The 20152-nt window shown below is 35.5% G+C and overlaps 2 protein-coding genes across 7 annotated transcripts in view; one reads left to right on the forward strand and one right to left on the reverse strand.

Moving 5' to 3' along the window:
- LOC105200895 overlaps positions 1 to 20152 on the forward strand; it is a 119011-nt gene that overhangs the window by 87183 nt on the left and 11676 nt on the right. The window contains exon 2 of one of the 4 annotated variants that reach the window (XM_011168695.3): positions 15973 to 16090. The exons of 2 other annotated variants lie outside the window; for them this stretch is intronic. In XM_011168695.3, coding sequence (XP_011166997.1) covers positions 16020 to 16090 — 71 coding nt within the window. In that variant the 5' untranslated portion in view covers positions 15973 to 16019. Of the gene's footprint in view, positions 1 to 15766; positions 16091 to 20152 lie in introns of those variants that run through there. One more of the 4 variants, XM_026130276.2, reaches the window with a different exon arrangement.
- LOC105200894 (solute carrier family 22 member 21) overlaps positions 1 to 20152 on the reverse strand; it is a 28474-nt gene that overhangs the window by 5302 nt on the left and 3020 nt on the right. The window contains exons 1-10 of one of the 3 annotated variants that reach the window (XM_026130280.2): positions 12351 to 15114; positions 9131 to 9213; positions 6637 to 6781; positions 6261 to 6480; positions 6053 to 6159; positions 4682 to 4836; positions 2852 to 3041; positions 2362 to 2494; positions 1858 to 2170; positions 414 to 598 (exon numbers count right to left, since the gene is read on the reverse strand). In XM_026130280.2, coding sequence (XP_025986065.1) covers positions 414 to 598; positions 1858 to 2170; positions 2362 to 2494; positions 2852 to 3041; positions 4682 to 4836; positions 6053 to 6159; positions 6261 to 6480; positions 6637 to 6781; positions 9131 to 9188 — 1506 coding nt within the window. In that variant the 5' untranslated portion in view covers positions 9189 to 9213; positions 12351 to 15114. Of the gene's footprint in view, positions 1 to 413; positions 599 to 1857; positions 2171 to 2361; positions 2495 to 2851; positions 3042 to 4681; positions 4837 to 6052; positions 6160 to 6260; positions 6481 to 6636; positions 6782 to 9130; positions 9214 to 12108; positions 15115 to 20152 lie in introns of those variants that run through there. The other 2 variants (XM_026130279.2, XM_026130278.2) reach the window with 2 other exon arrangements.

Below are 20152 nucleotides of genomic sequence, written 5' to 3' on the forward strand. Positions count from 1 at the left end.
ATGAGGGACGAAAAAAATTATATTAGATAAGTTCAATGTAAAGTTTGCTGCATGGAGACTGCACTGTAAAATCAGAATTTAATTCAAAAAACAAAATGGTATTCCACAACTCCCTCCTTTCCTCTAATGACAACACATTATTTTTACGAAGCAACGTTCCCGACTTTGGTTATTTGACTGGTTGAATTTTAATCTTTAGTTCGTAATCCTCACTCTCAACATATATAGTCTGATTTAGAGTAAAAGTTTGAATTGTTAAATCCAATCTGAAATTATAAAAGACTATCTATCGATTCGCAAATCTGAAAGATGTTCGCGACGCGGCGCGGCGCAGCGCTATCGAAACACAATTCGTGAAACGCGCGTCGAGAGAGAGCATCTGTTTAATTGCAACGCGTGTTCAGTTGACTCACCAGAAGAGGCGTTTGCGGCGATAAGATTGACCCGACGCGGCCGGTCATGCTGCAAATTCCGAGCAGGGAATGCCTGAGCGTCGTCGGGAACAGCTCCGCCGTGTAGACGTAGACGGTGGCGAACGCCATGGTGATACACAGCTTCCCGCACATGTATAAAAGTAAAGGCCCGTAACTCCAGGCTCCTGGAACAGAGCGGCGATAAATCACCGGGATCGCGCGCCATGGCGTAGCGGCCCATTATAACCGACATAATTACGTGAACAACACGGTCGCGACTAAGCCGAACGACGCCGGCACGTAGCGTCGTCTCAGCGCGCTTTTTGCCCTCAGATCCGGATTACACACGTAATATGCAACGTGGCGTATCACACATTTGCAGCTTATACATTATATTTTCGCGCGATTATAACTCGTATCCGTGCGCTTAAACCTCGCGATTCCAACGAGAACACGCGCGAATACAGAAATCGTAGATCGCCGAGAGGAGGATAAAAAAAATAAAGATTTCGCAGTTCAAAGTAACAGCCCCAAATGCGCGCCTCCGTTTCTCGCACGTCGATAAGACATAATCTCACAAGGGAACACAAGTGTGATAAAAGTAAGACGTATATTTTTGCCTCCTTAAGAGTGCGTTCTCGCACGTTAAGAGGGTGAAACGCCCCTTCGATAAAAATCAGTTATTTTCTTTCGAAGCGAATATCTTGAAAATTATGAAAGATAGAGAAAATTGTTTAATAAAAGTCAAATGCTTTCAAGTATACTTTATAATAATGATAAAAGAATTTTTTATTTAACAATTGAAAACTTAAAAATTTTTAATTTATTTAATAAAAATTTTTATCATTATTACAGAGACTTGAAACCATTCTATTTTTATTTAAACATTTTTTTTATCTTTTGTAATTTCAACGATACATTTGCTTCAAAAAAAAAGATACTAATTTTTTTCAAAGGAACGTTTCACGTGCAAGAACGCACTTATAAACAAAAATGCATATTTTCTTTTCTCTATGTTTTAATTATTAAAATTAAAATTTAGTATATCTAAAGCTAAAATCTAGGTACATCAGCATTTATATACTTATTCACACATTCATTCATGATGATGCGGGAACGTGTGGCATTAATGGGCACGAGAGGAGCAGCGTTGTTTCAAAAAGGATATTTTTTTCTCTTACTTTTTTTCGCATATTACGTCTATCCTCCCTTACACGAAAATGAATGGGATAAGCACTTAAATAGCTCGATGAGAAAAGGAATACACGGTACAGCGAGGTGCACATCGTCGGCATTGTATTTCAAAAAATACTCCCGAAATTTTCTCCTCGCAGAAATTTCTCTAGCGTAAACTCGATTCAACGGCTTTTCATAAGCGACCCACGAAACGAGGATTCATCCTTGTCTGAGAAACCCCTCCCCCCCTTTTTTTTTATCTCTTTACCTGTCGGTACGAACTGGATTGCGAGGCAGAACACCCCGCTCAGCAGGAACGCGCCGGAGAGCGTTGGTTTACGACCAATGTGATCGGTCAGCACCCAGGCGAGGCAATACGCCGGTATCTCGACCACCGCGACGAGCACGAAATTGATGTACTTATCCCCGGCGAACGCCACAGAATTCAACGACAGTCCGTAATAAACGAACGTGTTCGTGAGCCAGCAGAACGAGCAGACTAGCAGCCGAATGAGTATCACTGAGCTATGTAGAACCTGCACGATCGGTTTCCTCTCGTCCGATATCACCAGCTCGCTTTTCTGAAAAATCGCATCAATCTCGTAAACGCGCGGATCGTATGCAAACTATTTTATATTGGCGCTTGTATATAGAGATTGCTGAATGTGTGCTAAAGGTTACGAACGATAGTTGTATTTTAGAGGCAGATAAGACGTTTTCAATGTCACAATATATGCGTTTGCGAGAGAAAAAAAAAAGATAAATAACGTACCGATTCGTTCTTAACTGTGTTCATTTCCTTGAACTTACTGATGGCTTCGTCCGTTACTTGCAGGCCGTTCATTTGAGCCATCTTACGGTATATTTTCTCCACTTCATTGTGTTTATCCTTTGACAGTAACCACCTTGAAAACGATATCATGCGTTGTACGTGCAGCCATTTCGCAGATAAAGGAATGTAAAAGAATTCTATCTCTATTGTATATAAAGATTATTTAATGAATTCCGTTCGATCGCTTTATACTGTAAAAAGTTGTATTGAGATAGTAAACGATTCCAATTAATCTCTCTGATCTTTTAATGCAATTAGTTACATCACCATGAATTAAATTCGCGATAGATATTCAAGGAAAATCGATTACGCACAGTATATAAATCCAATAAATTGCAGGTAACATTCGCCGATTTGAAATCATGCTAATCGATCGAAAATGACATTCCACCGATACGCGCGAGTGTTCATTAAGATTAAAAAGGATTACCTAGTTGATTCTGGAACGAGCAGGGGCAGGAGAAGAGCTAGCAATCCCGGCCCGTACACTACTCTGAGAAGCGTTCGCCAAGATCTTAGCCAACTCGCAATCAATCCCAGCAAGATCTCACCAATGGCGAACATACAGCAGATGATGGTGCTTCCGAAGACTCTGTTTTTCACTCCCGCCGTCTCCATTCCTGAAAGCGAACGAGTGCGTAAATTATTATCGAATTACGCACGAGTTAATTACGTTGGAGATACGTGAATCTAATATATACAGTTTATGTAACGCGCGATATTCTTACATAATAATTTATGTCGGTAATTACTAATACAAAAACGATCATTGAGGAAAAAACTGTGTATTCGCGCGATCAATAGACTGAGGAGAAAAAGTCGAAATATTAGCAAGCAAATGTTACTTGTGACGTTTTCTTCAATATTTATTGGCTATAAAGAAATTTAATCGTGATGACGAAATATACGTTTTTATAAAATATTGTCATCGCATTTCTCTTATTAATTGATTTATTTGCTCGCAATAAAATTTTATTTTGCCATATTTAATAAAATAAAGATTTATTTTAATAAGATAAACCCAGATAGCACGCTTATCCAAAATCGGTGACATCTTATGACATGACGTTTTATGATATGATAAAGACCAGCCACGTTCAGGTAAATTTGTCGAGTCAACTGGGTACGTGTATACTGCATTAGCGATAACTGTGCAGTTTTGTCATCTAGACTCGACAAGCATGCTTATGCCAACATATGTTAACAGATTATTAATTGAACGTACACACTGAGAAAAAGAAGTTGTTAAATTGACTATCTTTTTCAACTTGATTAAATTTTTTAAATTTAAGTCAACTCAAATACATAAAATACTGGAACGTTAATTTAAGCATTTGTATATTTAATATAAACATCTACATATTCTACATAAATGCATAAATAATTGAAATGAAGAAATTTAATCGAATTGAAAATTTTAATCGAGTTAACAATTTTTTTAGTGCACCAAAAAATTGTTTTTTAACTGAAATTAAAAATCCAATAGTGGCAATAAAAAAGCAATTAAGAAGCAATTGTTTTATAAGAACAGATTTTAAAGAAAATAAGTGTAAATAGAGTTATCTGCTGAGTAAAACTTTAACTCTTTTTTATGTAATAGTATTATTAATATTACTTTAAAAATCCCGATATATAAAATTGTTTTACACTTCAAAGCAATCTCGTATCTCTTAAGATCGTCTGCGATCGATAAATTGAGTCGCCCGCAGATGTTAATAATGATATTCCGATAAGCAACCTGAATGATAAGTATGTTATCGATAAATTAATCAGCGATTCAGAAAAAGTGCACTCCTCCGACTTTCCGAGCCGCCTCGCGTACACGGACATTATGCGAAATTAAACATTTTTTTTCCGCTTATTCATTTTCCACGAGTATAATCTCGAAGAATTTCCGAGCGAAAGCTCATTATCCTTCGCACGGTTCGTTAGTTTTACATTTCCCGTGAATGTTTTGTCACAGAATATATTTTCATAGAAATCTAAATGCGTGTCGCATAAAGCTCCAGCTATAATTTTAATAAACGACTAAATAAACACGTGGTAAATCCAGAATAAATAACTCGAAAATATCTGCGTTACGCGCGTGTCGCGTATTTGCATTCCAAACGCGAGTAAAGAGCATTGCGTCGAGAATACGCTCCGCCGCCCGCGAACACTCGTAATAGGGGCAGGAACGGCATAACGCTTACAGGTGTTCGTACATATTTTTTGCCCTCTCCCTCCCAGGCATATTTATTGTCCTGCGTTATTAACGCACCTAAAATAAATCCCGCGCTGTAAATTCCAGCCGCCATGGTGGCATCGAGGAATTCGAATGCGAGAAACATCCAATAATTCACGGAGAAGGAATGTATCAAGCCACTGACTCCAGACAGAAACGTCGCAAGCGTCAAAAGGGTTCGTCTCCCGTACCTGGAAATAGAAGAATGAACGCGGATGTGTATATAGATCCCGTTGTTCCGGCAAAGCGCATTTCTGCCGTGCCGCAATGCGAAGTTCCACCGCGGATATCGCGTGATACGCCACGTTTTCTTATATCGAGAATCCGTGAAATCGACGAGCTGCAGAAACATTGTCGCAGACCGTCCGCATTATTTCGCATTACGTAAAACTATACATATATATATATATATATATATATATATATATATATATCCTTTTAATTAAGAATTTAATCTCGTAACAGATCGGCCATTTATCCGCCGAGAAATATAAAGAAACGCGCAACGAGAGAAATACGTCGCGATACACCTGATTGTCCGTACGAGCGTGTCTAACGCGCTCGCAAGGAGAGAAGGGTGTAAAAATAACTGTAATGAATTTTTACACCTTCTAGTACGGCAGTTATTATTAGTAGTTATTGTTAGAAGGAAAAAAATAGCATAACTTAATTAAATTTATCATGTGCGAGGATACACTGAGAAAAAAAATTTGTTGAAGAATTAAAATATGTAGTCCGCAACGTTCAATTAAATATGGAGTTGGTTTAGTTAATTCTTGATTAAAAATGTTGCTTAAAGATGTTGATGATTGAAATTAATGAACCATGCCTTTTTCTTGCGCAACTAAATAATTATCGAATCAATCTAATGTTTACACGGAAAGAATGATTTTGCTGAGATATCTAAAAATTTAATTAAATACAGGTCTGAAAATAATTTTATTTCATTAAAATAATTATGATGGACGTTCAAGCTTTTGATGTGCAATACTACAAAAGTTTCGACAGTCTAGTAATCAGCTTAAACGTAATTATTATGACGGTCCAACAAAATTATTTTCAGATCTGTATCTGACTAAACTTTTAGATACTTTACGAAACGAACGTATCGAACAAAATATTTTAGTTTTTCAACAAATTTTTTCTCAGTGTGCCACCTGTTATAAGTCACAATGCCATCGTTAATTTAATTACAGAAATAATTCTAAATTTTATTATGTAATAGCTAATTATAAAATTAGCTGTCGCTGAGTATAAATTTAGAATTAAATTTTTTTCTCCTTAAGAGGATGAAGATATAAATAGAATGAAAATGGCGACGGCACCGTCGTCCGCGGTGAATGTTGCGGAATATTTCGTACGAAGTTAATTAATTAAAACCCGGAGGATATTGCGCTGATCTCTCACCTGTCAGATATGTATCCAGCGAACATCAAGCCGACGAACTGACCGGTGTTCTGTATCGTGCCAACCAACGTGAGCTTCCATCGATTAGCGTCGCAGGTAAAGCCCCACTGCGTCGAGATAAGCGTAGAAAAAAGGAAAAGGAAAATAAATCTACCGCTAAATCTCGGCTGGTAGAAAATACGCGCCGATCGCGCGCCGGCCGCATTACCTCGTCGAGTATCGTATGCTCGTCCGGATCGTAAACCCAAGCGTCGCAGTCGCAGGTAACGTTGGTGAATGACGTTTCCGTGCATGTGTCCGGACGATCATCCCGCACCTCGTAACGCTTGCAACCGGAAATGACCTCGTCGATTTTCGGTGCGGAAGCGTTGATCCACGGCGGTTCGAACGTCGTGTTTCCCGGATACTCGCATTCCGGTACGAAGCATCTGCATTGAAACAATTGCTTTTCTTCCTGCTCGATTCTCTCACGGCTTAAAGCACGGGGCCGCGTTTATAAATACGCGGCTTGAATTATGTATCCCGACTCCGCGTGCATAAGTGAATGTTTAAATAAATTAGCAGAGATGCACGCACACGCGTACCTGTATTTCACCTCGCCCGCAGTAAACACGTAAGAAAGCGTGAATCCTGCCGATAGTATCAACGGCACGCTGAGAAATGCGAACATCACCACCTGGTACAACCCAAACTTTTCTATGTCATTCCTCGCTGAATCATTCGTAGCTCCTAAAAATGAATAAACATTCGATTCAACTGTATCTCCCAATAAAAAAATCATCATGCAAAAATCACATTGTGTCATTACGACCAATTATAAATGTTCTATTTCAAAACATTAAATCAAACGGATCTGTACTAGGAAAAACAATTAGTGCCTTCAGTAAAAGCTGTTCCAGTTAAGGCGCTTTTTAACAGCAATCAAACGTTCTGTTTTATGTAACAAAAATTGCTTTTGCGCGAGATACATGTGTAAATAAAAAAAAAATATTTATCTATACCAACTACTTTTGTCCGGTATATTTTAACCAAATTATTGTCGTTACAAAATAGTTTTTCTAGTGTGTTTCTCATCTCGAGACTTATGAAAACAAATAAATGAATCAGATGTATAATCTGCGCTTCTCTATTAAGTGATCACAACAGGAAGAGTCACATTAAGTCTTCATGTCAAATCAGTTTACGTTGAAGTAAAGTATAGCATTAAATCAATTAAAAAATACGTGTATTTATCAAATAAAGCTTATTAAAAACGCATGATGAAAATTACGCAATTATCAATTTGTATCATTTCTTACAAGTAATTACATACTTATAAACGTTTAGAAAATAGCGCGAATTATGTAATATTGAATAATTAGAGTCTGTGAGCAATTACAGCGTAATCTCCGAGGTCTGTTTAACAAGCTGGCGTCTATTGTACGTGTGTATATACATGTATACTTAGTAATTTAATACCACTGCTAAGCAGTGATACTTAAACAACACTAACTGGAAGAATAATCCGGCTGGAAATATAAGCCCACCTTAATCGCCTCTTCAAACGGCTGACTGTGTGCACAAGACTTCGTACAATTTGCCTGTGTTATGCAAGATAGAAACCGGGCAACATCTATCACTAATTCGTGCAAATGCCCTCGAAATTTGAAGAATGAGAACCAAGATTTTCGATTTGACTCGCGAGAAAATATTAATTAATTCTGTATAAAATAATTTTCTGATTGTCACATAGAAAAAAGTAACTTTGGAAATGTATTTTGCAAAATATAGTAAGCTATTAGGTGAGTGCAAGTTTTGATGGGTTTTCAGTGGATGTAAATAACATTTTTTTTTTTAATGCCGAACAAATCTCGATCTATCGACATTTAATTTATCAATAACTTCTTCTGTTGAAATTTGCTAGTTTGCATCCACTGAATTGCGGATCGGCAATAAATTGATTACGTTGCCATCGTCAATATCAGAAGACCGTTCAGAGCGTGATTTATCTTTGAGGTTGGATCATCTCGTTTAAATTTAACGAACCATCTTACACAGATCAAAATTAACACAGCGCTCTTTCCAAATACATCATAAACGTTTTTTTTACACTATTTCGAATATTTGTTTCTTTTTGAAATTGATACATCATTGTTTTACGTACACTGACAAAGAAAAGTTAATCATAGATTTGCATATGTAAAACAAACTACACTGACGATCTAAATGCATGTAATTAACGTATTGCAACGGTTAGGATAGCGTTTAAAAGAATTATAACTCTCAATTATAAGTGGAGATGTGAAATTGTTGAATCGTTATAAAATGGTATCGTATTTGCACTAATATGTAAAATGTAGGCGCGGAAACTGGAAAAATCTGTTTTGCAATTGTAATAGGGGATTGAATAGATTGAAAAAGATCGAGTCAGGTTGAAACTAGCTTCGCGACCATTATGTGAATAAATGTTACATACAAGGTGAAATATTATTTACATCCTTATTACGCTCGTCCTTGATTTTTTAAAATAATTTATTAATTATTATTGTAAAATAAATTTTTTTTAAGTATAAAATTTTTCAACTCGATTAAATTTCTTCAGTTCAAGCCTTTGTGTATTTAAGTGAAATACCTTTGTAATTAAGTTAAATATATAAATGCTTAGACTGAACTTAAAATATTTTATGTATTTAAGTTTTACTTTTATTTAAAAGTACCATAACTTACACGAATTTAGCCAACTCCTTTTCCAAACAATGGTTGATAGTGTTGCCTTTTTATATATATGCAATAAAAAGAACGGCCACAATAGTTATGGAAAATAAGTTATATTAAATTTTTGTCCTCACCTAATGTACACATGCATATATGTATTAAATATCTTTTTATCATTTCGTCTCGATTCTTTTGACCATTGTAAATTGGAAGATATGTAAGACATTTCTAATACTTTTTCTCATACGCATCTTATTGTAGCGCATTTTTATGGAACGTGAAATCGTTCTCAGTTTACGTTCCGGATTATTCTTCCGATGCAAAGAGAGATCCTTTGCATTTCCATTTTACGATTACGCGTCAACGTTTTAATATTATTCGTACCATTCTCCAGACCTGACAGCGGGTCAGCCTCGTCCTTCCTCGAGCAGCACAGCCGCATGCTGTCGTCTTTTACGTCCCGTAAGCTGCAATCATATTCGGAATTTATACCACTCGCCGGGAATCGCCGCCGCGGCGGCCGATCGAAAGTTCAACCTGGCGCTTTATGTTTCAAGTTTCCTGGGAACATCGCGCGAATGAAAAATGATGCCAGTCGCGCGCGTCGGACTCGGGCGGGCATTACATAAAGAAACGGGATCAGTTCGCCGCGCGAAGGCGGCTACAGAAAGCTTTTCCCCATAAAAAGCACCGGAGAGAGAAGGAAAAAGAGAAAGAGAGAGAGAGAAACTGCCCTCGGAAACGACTTCTCCACCGGAGCTATCCGTGGCGGTATATAAACAACGCATGCATATAACGACGATGTTGCAGGTGCTGGAAGTTAGCGGCCCGGCGGCAAATAGCGCAAAAAGTGCGGCGCATTAGAAACAGGATTATCAGAGCGTAATAATTATTGAGGAACCAAAAAAGGAAGCCGGCTGACTGCGAAGCGACTGCAATGCGCGTTCCGTCGCGCGCGGCGATACCACGCGCGGAATGATAAAACTGCCTGCGAATCGGACAATCGCTTTGTACGGGAGAGAGAGTCTCATCGGTCCGTTCTCGACATTTTAATTTGCGAGAGCAACGCGAAATCATTACGTATTATCGGTGTAAGCGCGCGTGTGTGCAAAAACGATTACCGCGTGGACTTGCGCAAGAGCGTTATCGTAAAAAGAAGAGCGTCTTTGCAAATACCGAACGCACAATAAATCTGTTTCGCAGAGCCGTCGGGTAATTGGAGCATACGTTTTACGTGAAGCAACTAGCGATTCTCGCTCTTCCTCCGCCCTGTTTTCGCGAAGCCGCCCGCGCTTTTCGCAAAAATAAAAAGAGAAAAGGAAAAAAAGAACATCTGTAAAATGTTGTGTTTAATAAGCAGATAATTGTAAAGCGTCTGAAAGATGCTCCAGGAGAAATTCCGGCGGCCCTTCGCCCCCAAAGACCGCGTGCTGACCTCTCGCAAGCACGCGGTTAACTTCTACGTGTGGCACGTGGTTATATTGATTTCCCGAACGACGCGACGGTACCGGAAACCGGAAAACCGCCGCGGCGCGCGAAAGCGAGCGGGCGCTCCCCGCTGAAAAGAAAATCGGAACGCCGAACTAGATAAAGTAATCTTCCAATTGTGCCGGATCGCTACGCTCGAAACAATTGTGCAGTTTATCCCATTGCGTCACGAGATACTGTTTTAGCCACGCCGAGTGACGGTGAAATGCGCAAAGGGAGTAACTGCCGGCGCGTATTCGCTTTTACGATACACCCATCCTGATGTCGCATTAAACGCACCGCGCCCGCCGCCGTCTATTGCGAAAGTCTTTCAGCGAAGTTTATCCGGCATCCTCGCGATTTATGCGCGACAGGTATTGTCTCCGCGAGAACGAGGTTTACGAGGAACTCAGACAATGTTAATAAATTAATGGAGCGTGTCTTGATATTCTGATCATTACCGCTCCGCGGGAGGTGACTCGAGAAAGTTTTCCCAGTGAACCGAATGGTTTCCAAGTTAATCTCGAGGACGTGTCGAGGAGGTTTATGTACTGCGCCTTTAGAACGCGCGGCGAACGAATGAGACAACGGCATCAGCTATTATTTCCACGGCTTTTCCTTTTTTTGTCTATTTATATTACCTTTTTAATTCGCGAAATGGGGAATCTCTCGCGTAACGATCGAGTCGTCACGCGATTTTGTATAGATTCTAAATGCGATGCCGTAATGAATTTTAAATATCAAGAGGTGAGAATACTCGACTTGAATTGTGGAACAGCGGTTCTGTATTATACATTCAAATAAAGATATTGTATCTCATTGCCAAGTAATACCAATAATTATACAATATTATAAAATTGTTATATATAATTATTATAATTTATATAGGTTGTATAATTTAATCATATATTACAATATTTAATTCTGTAACTCGATAATTTTTAAAATATTGATGGTGTTGTAATATAATTGAAATCTAAGTGTAGATTTTCGGATTTAAAAATGACAATTTCAAATTGCGTGTATTATTTATATTTTTATATTATTATTCATTTAAAATAATTTATTATTCATTTATTATTTATTTGAAATAATTTTATTTCATAAAATCTACCATAATTTATTATTAAATTTTTAATTTATATTATGATTGAATTATCTTATTTTGCATCATTTATTATAATCTTATTATTAATTCTTCTTTATTTTATTAAAATCTATTTGACCAATTGTAATAATTCTAATATTAATTATTTAATTTGTTTAATATTATCCAATCATATAATTAATAATTAGAAGATTTTTAATTAATCTTCTTATATTTTGATAGTTTAATTTCTAATGAAAATAAATTTAAGTTTAACACACCATTAAACTTATTACAATACAATAGTATTTTAATTGTAATAATCTAATTTAATATATAATAATCTTACTATTATATTATAATTATAATATTCATATATAATATATTAACATTACAATATTTTAATATATTATAATTAATAAAACACTTGAATTACAAAAAAAATTATCATTAAAATCCGACAAACTACAACTAGGTTTAAATTATATGACCCAACCATCTTCGAAAAATTAAATCCGATACAATACGAGCTAATTCTTCAAATGACGTGTAATGAGGTAAAAATGAAACTTATTAAGCTCTTTATCATGCCTTTATCGTTAATCTTCGCTTTTACAACTGAAACTACTGCTCGTATCGTTTAAAGATATTTTATTTGTTGCGAAAGCATTAATAATAATAGCTCTCGTAAGAATTATTAAAAACATAACAGACTGTCTTTTTCCTGGAGGTCAATTTTTCCAAGAGACTTAAATTACTTTACAATTACACAATTGCATTTCGATATATTTACGTACAAAATACATACTTCGTCTATTTTGCAGCCGATAACACCGATGACTATCGGCAGATACGTCGTACTTGTTTGTTAGTTATTTTGTGTTTTTTTCTTTTTCTTTCCTTTCGGCGTATCGCGAGCACTCGCGTTTCGGAAGGGACGGACTTGCGGCGGTGACGTTTACGATCCGCGCTTTTATCGCGGCCCGCGAGCGAGAGAACGTTTTCCGCGCGCGTATCCTTGTCCGTATCCGTATCTACATATTCTATTACCTTAAAACGGAGAGCTCAAAGCCTGACGTCCGTCACGAGTACGGGCGTTCAGCCTTCTAAACGTCGCAAAACAACCAGTCTCCGCGCGCGCGAGACGCGAGCTGCATGATACACTTTTTGCCCGTCCGCGCGGACGATCGCCGATAGGCGAATTAATGAATTACCGTCGCCGAACGTCCGCTGGACCTCACCACGCGCACCTGCCTGCTTCTGTCTCGCGAAGGCAGCAGGCACTGTCTCTTCGAAGGTAAATGCATTCCACGACAGTGGCCACCCGATGTTTGGCCGAGTGGGGGACGGCCAAACAATCGGTGGGGGAATAATGATTCATTTTTAAAGTTGTCGGAAGAAACGAGCGCGGACATCATTGATGGATGTACTTCCGATCGAACGGACGAGCCCCACATCCGGGGAGCATTTTCCGAAGTGCGCGATCGTGGGCGGGTCTGACAGCAAGAGAGCTGTCAGCGCCGCCGCACATTAATATTAATATAAATATATTAATATTAGTACATTAATATTAATGTGCGAAGATATCTCGAGACCCGCGTCGTCTGAGAAATCATCAGAAGCAATTCCAAGTACCAGCAATTTCAATTTTTTATAAAGGACCTCCTACGTGCTGGAAGAGCGTTTGAGAAACACCCAAGTTCCTAGGTTGAGAACTCGGCCGATACTCGCCCGTTGACGAATACTCAAAACCGTAGCTCCAACTTGCGTTGCCGTGCTCCTTCTTTGTTCGGAATACGATCGGCGGCATAAATTACGGTATATTATAAATGTGCATTTCGAGGATACACTGAGAGCAGCCGTGGCTCAGTTGCAAGTTTAATTGACGAGCCTGTTGCGCGATATGTCAGCAATTTATTATAATATGTGTTCCTGTGCGATGCGCGAGAAATACTCTCGTATTCGATAATCCGCGCTGCAATCAATTTCGTCAAAGAGCTTTTGACATATACACACACACACACACACACACACACACACACACAAACACATATACATATGTGCTGTATAATATGTGCCGTATTCAATACCCGTGTGTAATTATCGGGGGAATAGGAGTCCATTAATGTCAAAAGTCGCGGAAAGGATAGCTTCAGCGTTACCCAGTATATTGAAAGGCTCTGAAGAAATATCGTACGTGTAACTGGTTTCAACTAGCCGATTCCGGCTTGCGTCGCCTCTCTTGCGCGTGCTGTAAGCTACTGTTTTACTATTACATCGTATGAAAGCGAATGTGAAAACGAAATCACAGCCAACGTTAACAAATATAATCTGCGCAGGCCATCCGTGATGTTTCATTAACTTATCGCAAATTAATCCCCGAACGTTTGTCGTATCTCTTAACATTATTATTCTAACAACCTACCACGATGCTGTGCATGTGAAATGGACGTGTATTTTCCATTTAATAAATGAAGTTAAATTCATTTGTATAGAAACAAAGCGTTGAGCAGAAAATGGACAAGACGGTGTTATGATAACCCACATCCCATTTAGATAATATTTATCACAATGTATATTTGATAATTCCAATTTAATTAATCCAAATGCGATATTTAGATTTTTGCAAAAGATTTCGCACACAAACATATCCACGGTTCTCGCGATACGTTGTTTATTGAGATAGAATCACGCAGACTTTCGGAGAAAGAGAAACAACTTTTTCTCAAATCTTTGATACGTTATCGCGCATACTTTTTTTTATAGATAAATAACGATATTGAAATAATATGATCGAGATGCTATACCGCGCGTATTTTTACAATAAAATATCTTACCCTTTTTTACAATTTGCAATCAGTAAAAACATAACGCGCAAAGAAAATATAACGGCAAAGTGTAAATATTTGTAAATTGAAAGCAAGGTATCGTTTCAAGATTAGAATTACGAGAAATTAATGATTATCAAAATGATTTCAAATATTTTGAATTGTTTTTCTTGCAGAATAGATTTGCATTCGAAGAAATAGTGCGCGAATTTAAAAATAGTGTGCAAAAACTGCATTCTTAAATTCGAATTAAACTTTTAATAGCATTAAAGTGCAAATCTGTTTTTAAAAAGAATGAGTATCTTATCACTGAGAATGCAATGAAGAGGAGTTACAAGTATAGCAGTAGTTATAAGTATAGCACTGCGCTTAATGAGATCTCATTGGAGAGAACCAGCAGCGGATTGTTTCAATTAGTGATATTAGACTACTGAAAACTGATTGCGCGAGCAACTTTAAAGTAAAAACGTGTAATACATAGTTCTAAACTTGAATACGAGTTTCAGAGAGTCAAGAAATGCCAATTAAAAATTTAGAAAGATTTAAAACTTACATTTTATTGATACGTGCTGTTGCACGTATTTTGACAGTGAAATATCTCACTCTTTTACAAGCCAGTATAATGTATTATGGAACAGCAAGGTGTAAATATTCGAACAAGAGAAATATTCACTGATTTTCAATGAAATTCCTATTACTTTTTAAGTAATTTTAAATATCTGTTACGTTTTAATCAATGCAAAATTTCAATTGATTCGATTTAAGAGCGCATATGTTAAATTATGCATAAAATGTAAAGACATTCTTCATCCACCGCATTGCTTCACGCAGTGATATGCCAGTGATATTATTAATGATATCAATGAATGACGAATACAAAATTAAGATTTAATAGCGTACTGAAGTACGTAATAAGCTTTGACGAAATCAAATCGCGACCGAATGACTATATTGATACGTTATAATCTCCCACTGTTAAATACTAATTATCTAATTGATTAATTATTTAAACAATCTAATTTAATTATTAATTAAATATTGATAAAAACCTGAACCATTTAATTAATATACTTGAGACCGTAAAGATATCAATCCTCTTGTATCGTAAATTGTTTTGTCGTATACCATTGTTAATTATATGAGGGAAAATAGAAAAGTAAAGGCAAAATATATTTGTATGTATATTGCATTTCACTAGATTCCCTTTGTTCTAGTTACCACGTAATTTAAAAATTGCCTTTAATTCTTGATTTTTTCTATTATTACACTTGTGTATACGAGTTATTTGAAATGAAAGTGCTGTTGCCAGTGCGAAAATGGATTGCACCTAAAAAAAAACGTGTGGTTATATATAAATAATTTTTTTTTGTTTGTTTTTTTGTATTTTCGTTATGTCTCTTAGATTTTTTTTCACATTATATATTTTATTAGAATGCTTCTTTTTTCACTTGTGCAATGATCTTCTACATAACCGAAAGTTTTTTTGTTTACCTCGCGCAGGAAAAAAATGATATCAAATCAACATTATCTCATATATGAGCAAGAGTGTGAAATCTTCTTGAAAGAATTTGATAATATCGAACAGAACTTGCTTACACAAGAAAAAATTTTGTTTTGTCATGTAAACATGTTATGTCTGCTTAAAATTATCAAATTCTTTCAAGCTTATTTTATACTCTTGCTCATAAATGAGACACTGATTGGTGATTTAATACTAATTTTTTTTTCTGTGCGATAAATTGATCGCTTACGCATAAAACGTCAAATGAAAACCGAATAAGATCATATCTAGTTGTTTCAGCGTGAAAGTCTATTCTCTAACATAAGATTCTTGTCTGTGTAAGGGGCAACAAGCAGCTGCATGTGATTTTGAGAAAAAAAATAATCAACAATGCGAACTCGACAACACCGTTGTGTCCATTATTCAATCGACCAACAAGTTGATATTTTGCTGAAAAACTCGTAAGTATTGTGCCGCAACTTTACGCAAACACTGTTACGGAAATATTGTAAGCGTACTGTGACGCGTGCTTACGAACGCGCGCAAACGAGGAAAAATTAAAAAAGGGATTTATTATGTGGGGGACGTCGCTCGAGGACGATTTACGAGCAACGTTGAAAAGACCATTTCTTCATGCAATACTTTCATACTTAGTCTGCACCATCTTCTTCTCTTTAAAGCGATAAGATTAGTCCTTATCGCAAGCGAGTAGTTTTACCAATCAACTTAATTATATATCAAATAATAACGTTGATTAATAGCCTCGTTACTATGACTAACATGATTATACAACAAAAGTTAGTCGCAAAGTCTGAGATGATAAAACGTCAAAGAAATTACGTAAACTGCTCATCACTTATAAATTACGTTTCCATATATTTCGCTTTGTACATAAAAGGAACGATAGAATTCATCCGCAATTACGAATATTCTTTTGATCTGGAATATGGACGTGAAAAGGCGATTGCAATGCGCACATCAGTAATGAAAATATGACGGGAACTGAATGAAATGAAGCTTCAAGTGTGACCTCAGTCTTGTACAAGTCCGTGTTAGTGTTCGTGCTTCATGGTTACCTTGATCGCTGTAAATGTATGTGTCGTGGCAATGAACTGCGAGAGAAACATACGTGATGAATTTAATGAAAACGTGAAACAAAGTACGAATGCTAAATGCGAAAATGCCATGTACCCTGCGTTTAGATGCGTTAAAGAGTTATAACAAATGATTTATCGCTATCTTAAACTTTAATACATCCCGTGATGGAATTTGGCTTCTTATCGTCAACAAAAGTGTCGGCAAGGCCATTTATCGTAAATTTTCCACTTTTATTATCTTTAAAGTTATATCACAAGTATGTTGCCCATTTATTGAAATAAAGTCTTTAAATTAAATAGGAAATAAATCTGCATTACCCATTTTCTATTATTCCTTAAAGATATTTGGTATATGTTTTTGAAATATTACAAATTTAATTAAAATTTTACGGATTGTTCTCACATATGTTCGGAAATAAATAAATTAAAAAAAAAAAAAAAAATTTATTCACTGAAGCAATCAAAAATTGTAAGGATTTTAATTTTCAATAAATTTACAAGTAACTTTGAGTGGAAAACGTGTGATCGAAATTGATTTACATGGCTAAAATAGATAGAAAAAATGTTAGCAATTAGTTTGAAATTTGAAAAAGTATAGATATAGAAGAAATGTTTGATTAAATAATGTTGACCAAGTACTGAGTGTTTAAAAAGATATTAAAAATGTATTGCAACAAAATAGGGTCATTTTCACTGCAAAAATCATTATAAATTTTTAATTGTTTTCTTCTTTGCAGTTGATTTCAGAATCAAAATTCAAACATTGCAATCAAAATTTTTTGATGAAAAAAATAGTAAACCTAAAAGTTTTTAAGTTTCGATAATAACTTTTAGTTCGTATTGTATAACCAAAACACCTTTAAGTTTAATTTATAAAAAAGTAATTTGTTTTCAGATGCTTTTAACGCAAAAAGAATTAATAATAACTCGATAATATCTGCAAGATCTCTTGTAATTTCCAAATTACTTAATAAATTTTATCAATAAGATTTCACACGCTAATATCTCACACTTGCGCAACACTCTATATAACATTTTGCATACACCAATACACACAAGTATTGACCTAGACATTATCTTACCGACGCGCAACTCAGTTCCTGAACTTGGTTCAATGTGTACTTGCCGCTATCCACGCTTGAATATTTAATCGTATTTTATGCAAAACTAACATACATCAACTTAGTTGATGGCTATAACTATATAATGAGTTTATGAATATATTGATAAGAATGAGATTGTTAATCGCTTTGTATACACGAGGAGAAGCGGATTTCAAGTTTATAATTGTCGCCTCTTTACTTTATAATAATGCAGCAACATCGAGCGAGCGGGAGAATGTTTTTCGTGTGCGGCAGAGTTGGTTTGATATTTTTAATTTTGTAAAATTATGCTGGGGGAAAACGGTGCCGACATAATAATTGGCGCGCAACCGGTCAATTTAATGATATGTTCATTCGTTTACGTTCCAACGCACGCAGTTCGATGCCCCTCTTTGATATTTTTACGCAGCAACGCACTGTTCCGCATCTGTTCGTATGTATCGCTGAATAAAGTTACAATCTCGTTAAATACGTTAAATTTAGAAATTGACCGAAGCACTCCATCCACTCTCCACACACACACACATATGCACTACTTTAAAAATATATACGGCAAATTAAATTAAATTTAATACAAATAGACTAAAATATTGCATACATGTACGTCAGCTTCAGCTTCTTTACACAGGGACTCGCACGTAACTGGTCAAGTCCCAACAAACACTGAATATAACTGCCGGGTAATATAGATGTAAAATATGTTTATTTATGTATAGCGCAAAGGTAGATAATATGGAATTTATTTTTAAATTAACACATTACACCGATATAAATGTATATTAAGACTTTGTACAGAAATTTTAGAACCACGTTAGAATGCCGAATTACTAAACGTTTTTAAAATTGTAAATCCAACTTTAACAAAGTAAATCTTAACAAAGTAAAAAACAATATTAAAATGAAGTGGTCTAAAATAATATAGAATGTAGAATACGAATCCAAATTGCAAGAATGTAATAAAATGCAAACTTATTTATTTATATTAATTGATAAAAATACAACGAAACATAATTCATATATTTATTGTACAATGCCAAATAAAAAAATAAAATAACGCGCGCGCGCGCGTGTGTGTCACTCTGTCTCTTCTCTTTTCTCTTTTTTTTTCTCGGAAGTGAGCAAACCAATCAAAACTGGTTGTATTACGGCTAGACTCTGATTGTAGGGTCTTTATTGACGAACTCCGAAAGAGAAAAAACATGTGACAGGAAATGATTGTCGATAAAATAGTGCGCAAAAGAGCAAAAAGGCATTTGATGAAAAGCAAGAAACAGAAAACAGAGGACACACTGTAGATTAGCTTTAATTGATTTGAAGAAAGCAATTAACTAAAATGGCGAATTTCAATATTAACAGAACATAAACAAATAATATTTATCATACAGATACCTTCGTTCACAAATTTTCAAAAGAAATTCTTTACAATCAGTGATGAGTGGTGAATAAAATATTTTAAATGTATCTACATAAAGATACAAATACATAAATTAAACTATATATAAATACTATATATAAATACAGAAATACTCAGATATTTTAAAAGTATCTTAAATATATATCAGATACTTTAAAATTTTATTTCTTGTAATAATGATAATATGGATAAAATATACTGAATAAATATTGTATTATAAATTTTTCTGTTACGAATAAACTTTCATTCGTTATTACACGAAAAGAATAATTTTACAGTATAGTACCTAAAAATTTAGCTAAATACAAATCAGAAAATAATTTTATGTTAGATTATCAAAATAATTATGTACGACGTTCAAGCATGATGATACTGTTGAATAAAATTTGACAGTCTAGTAATCATCTTAAACATTCGGTATAATTTTTTTAACGATTCAACATAATTATTTTCAGATCTGTATTTCAGCAAAATTGTCATTTCCGTGTAATCTTACACTAAAAATTTAAAAAGATATTGTCACTCAGTTTATTTCACCGCAGTATTGAAATTTGACCATTATTGCTAAATAATCGCTCAATCAGTCGATGTTTTATATAAGGAAAACGTGCGATTGATGCGATATACTTTTTTGCTTGTCTAACAAATAAGAAAATGTCTCGATACTACTGTCAATTGTTATTTTCATACGAAAAAAGCTATAATTATTATAATAATAATCTCTATGGCCAGTATTCAATATTAGACCGATCTTATGTCAAGACTATCTTAAGTAATGTCTTAATACAACTCTGTGTTAATGACGTCTTAAGACTATACTTAAGACGATCTAAAATATAAGAACCGACTATGAATATCTGCTTATGTTTGGAAAAGAAATATATGTTATGTGAATTCGAGTTATATTGA

The sequence above is a fragment of the Solenopsis invicta genome, chromosome 8 (genome assembly GCF_016802725.1).
Source record: "Solenopsis invicta isolate M01_SB chromosome 8, UNIL_Sinv_3.0, whole genome shotgun sequence".
Classification (NCBI taxonomy): domain Eukaryota; kingdom Metazoa; phylum Arthropoda; class Insecta; order Hymenoptera; family Formicidae; genus Solenopsis; species Solenopsis invicta.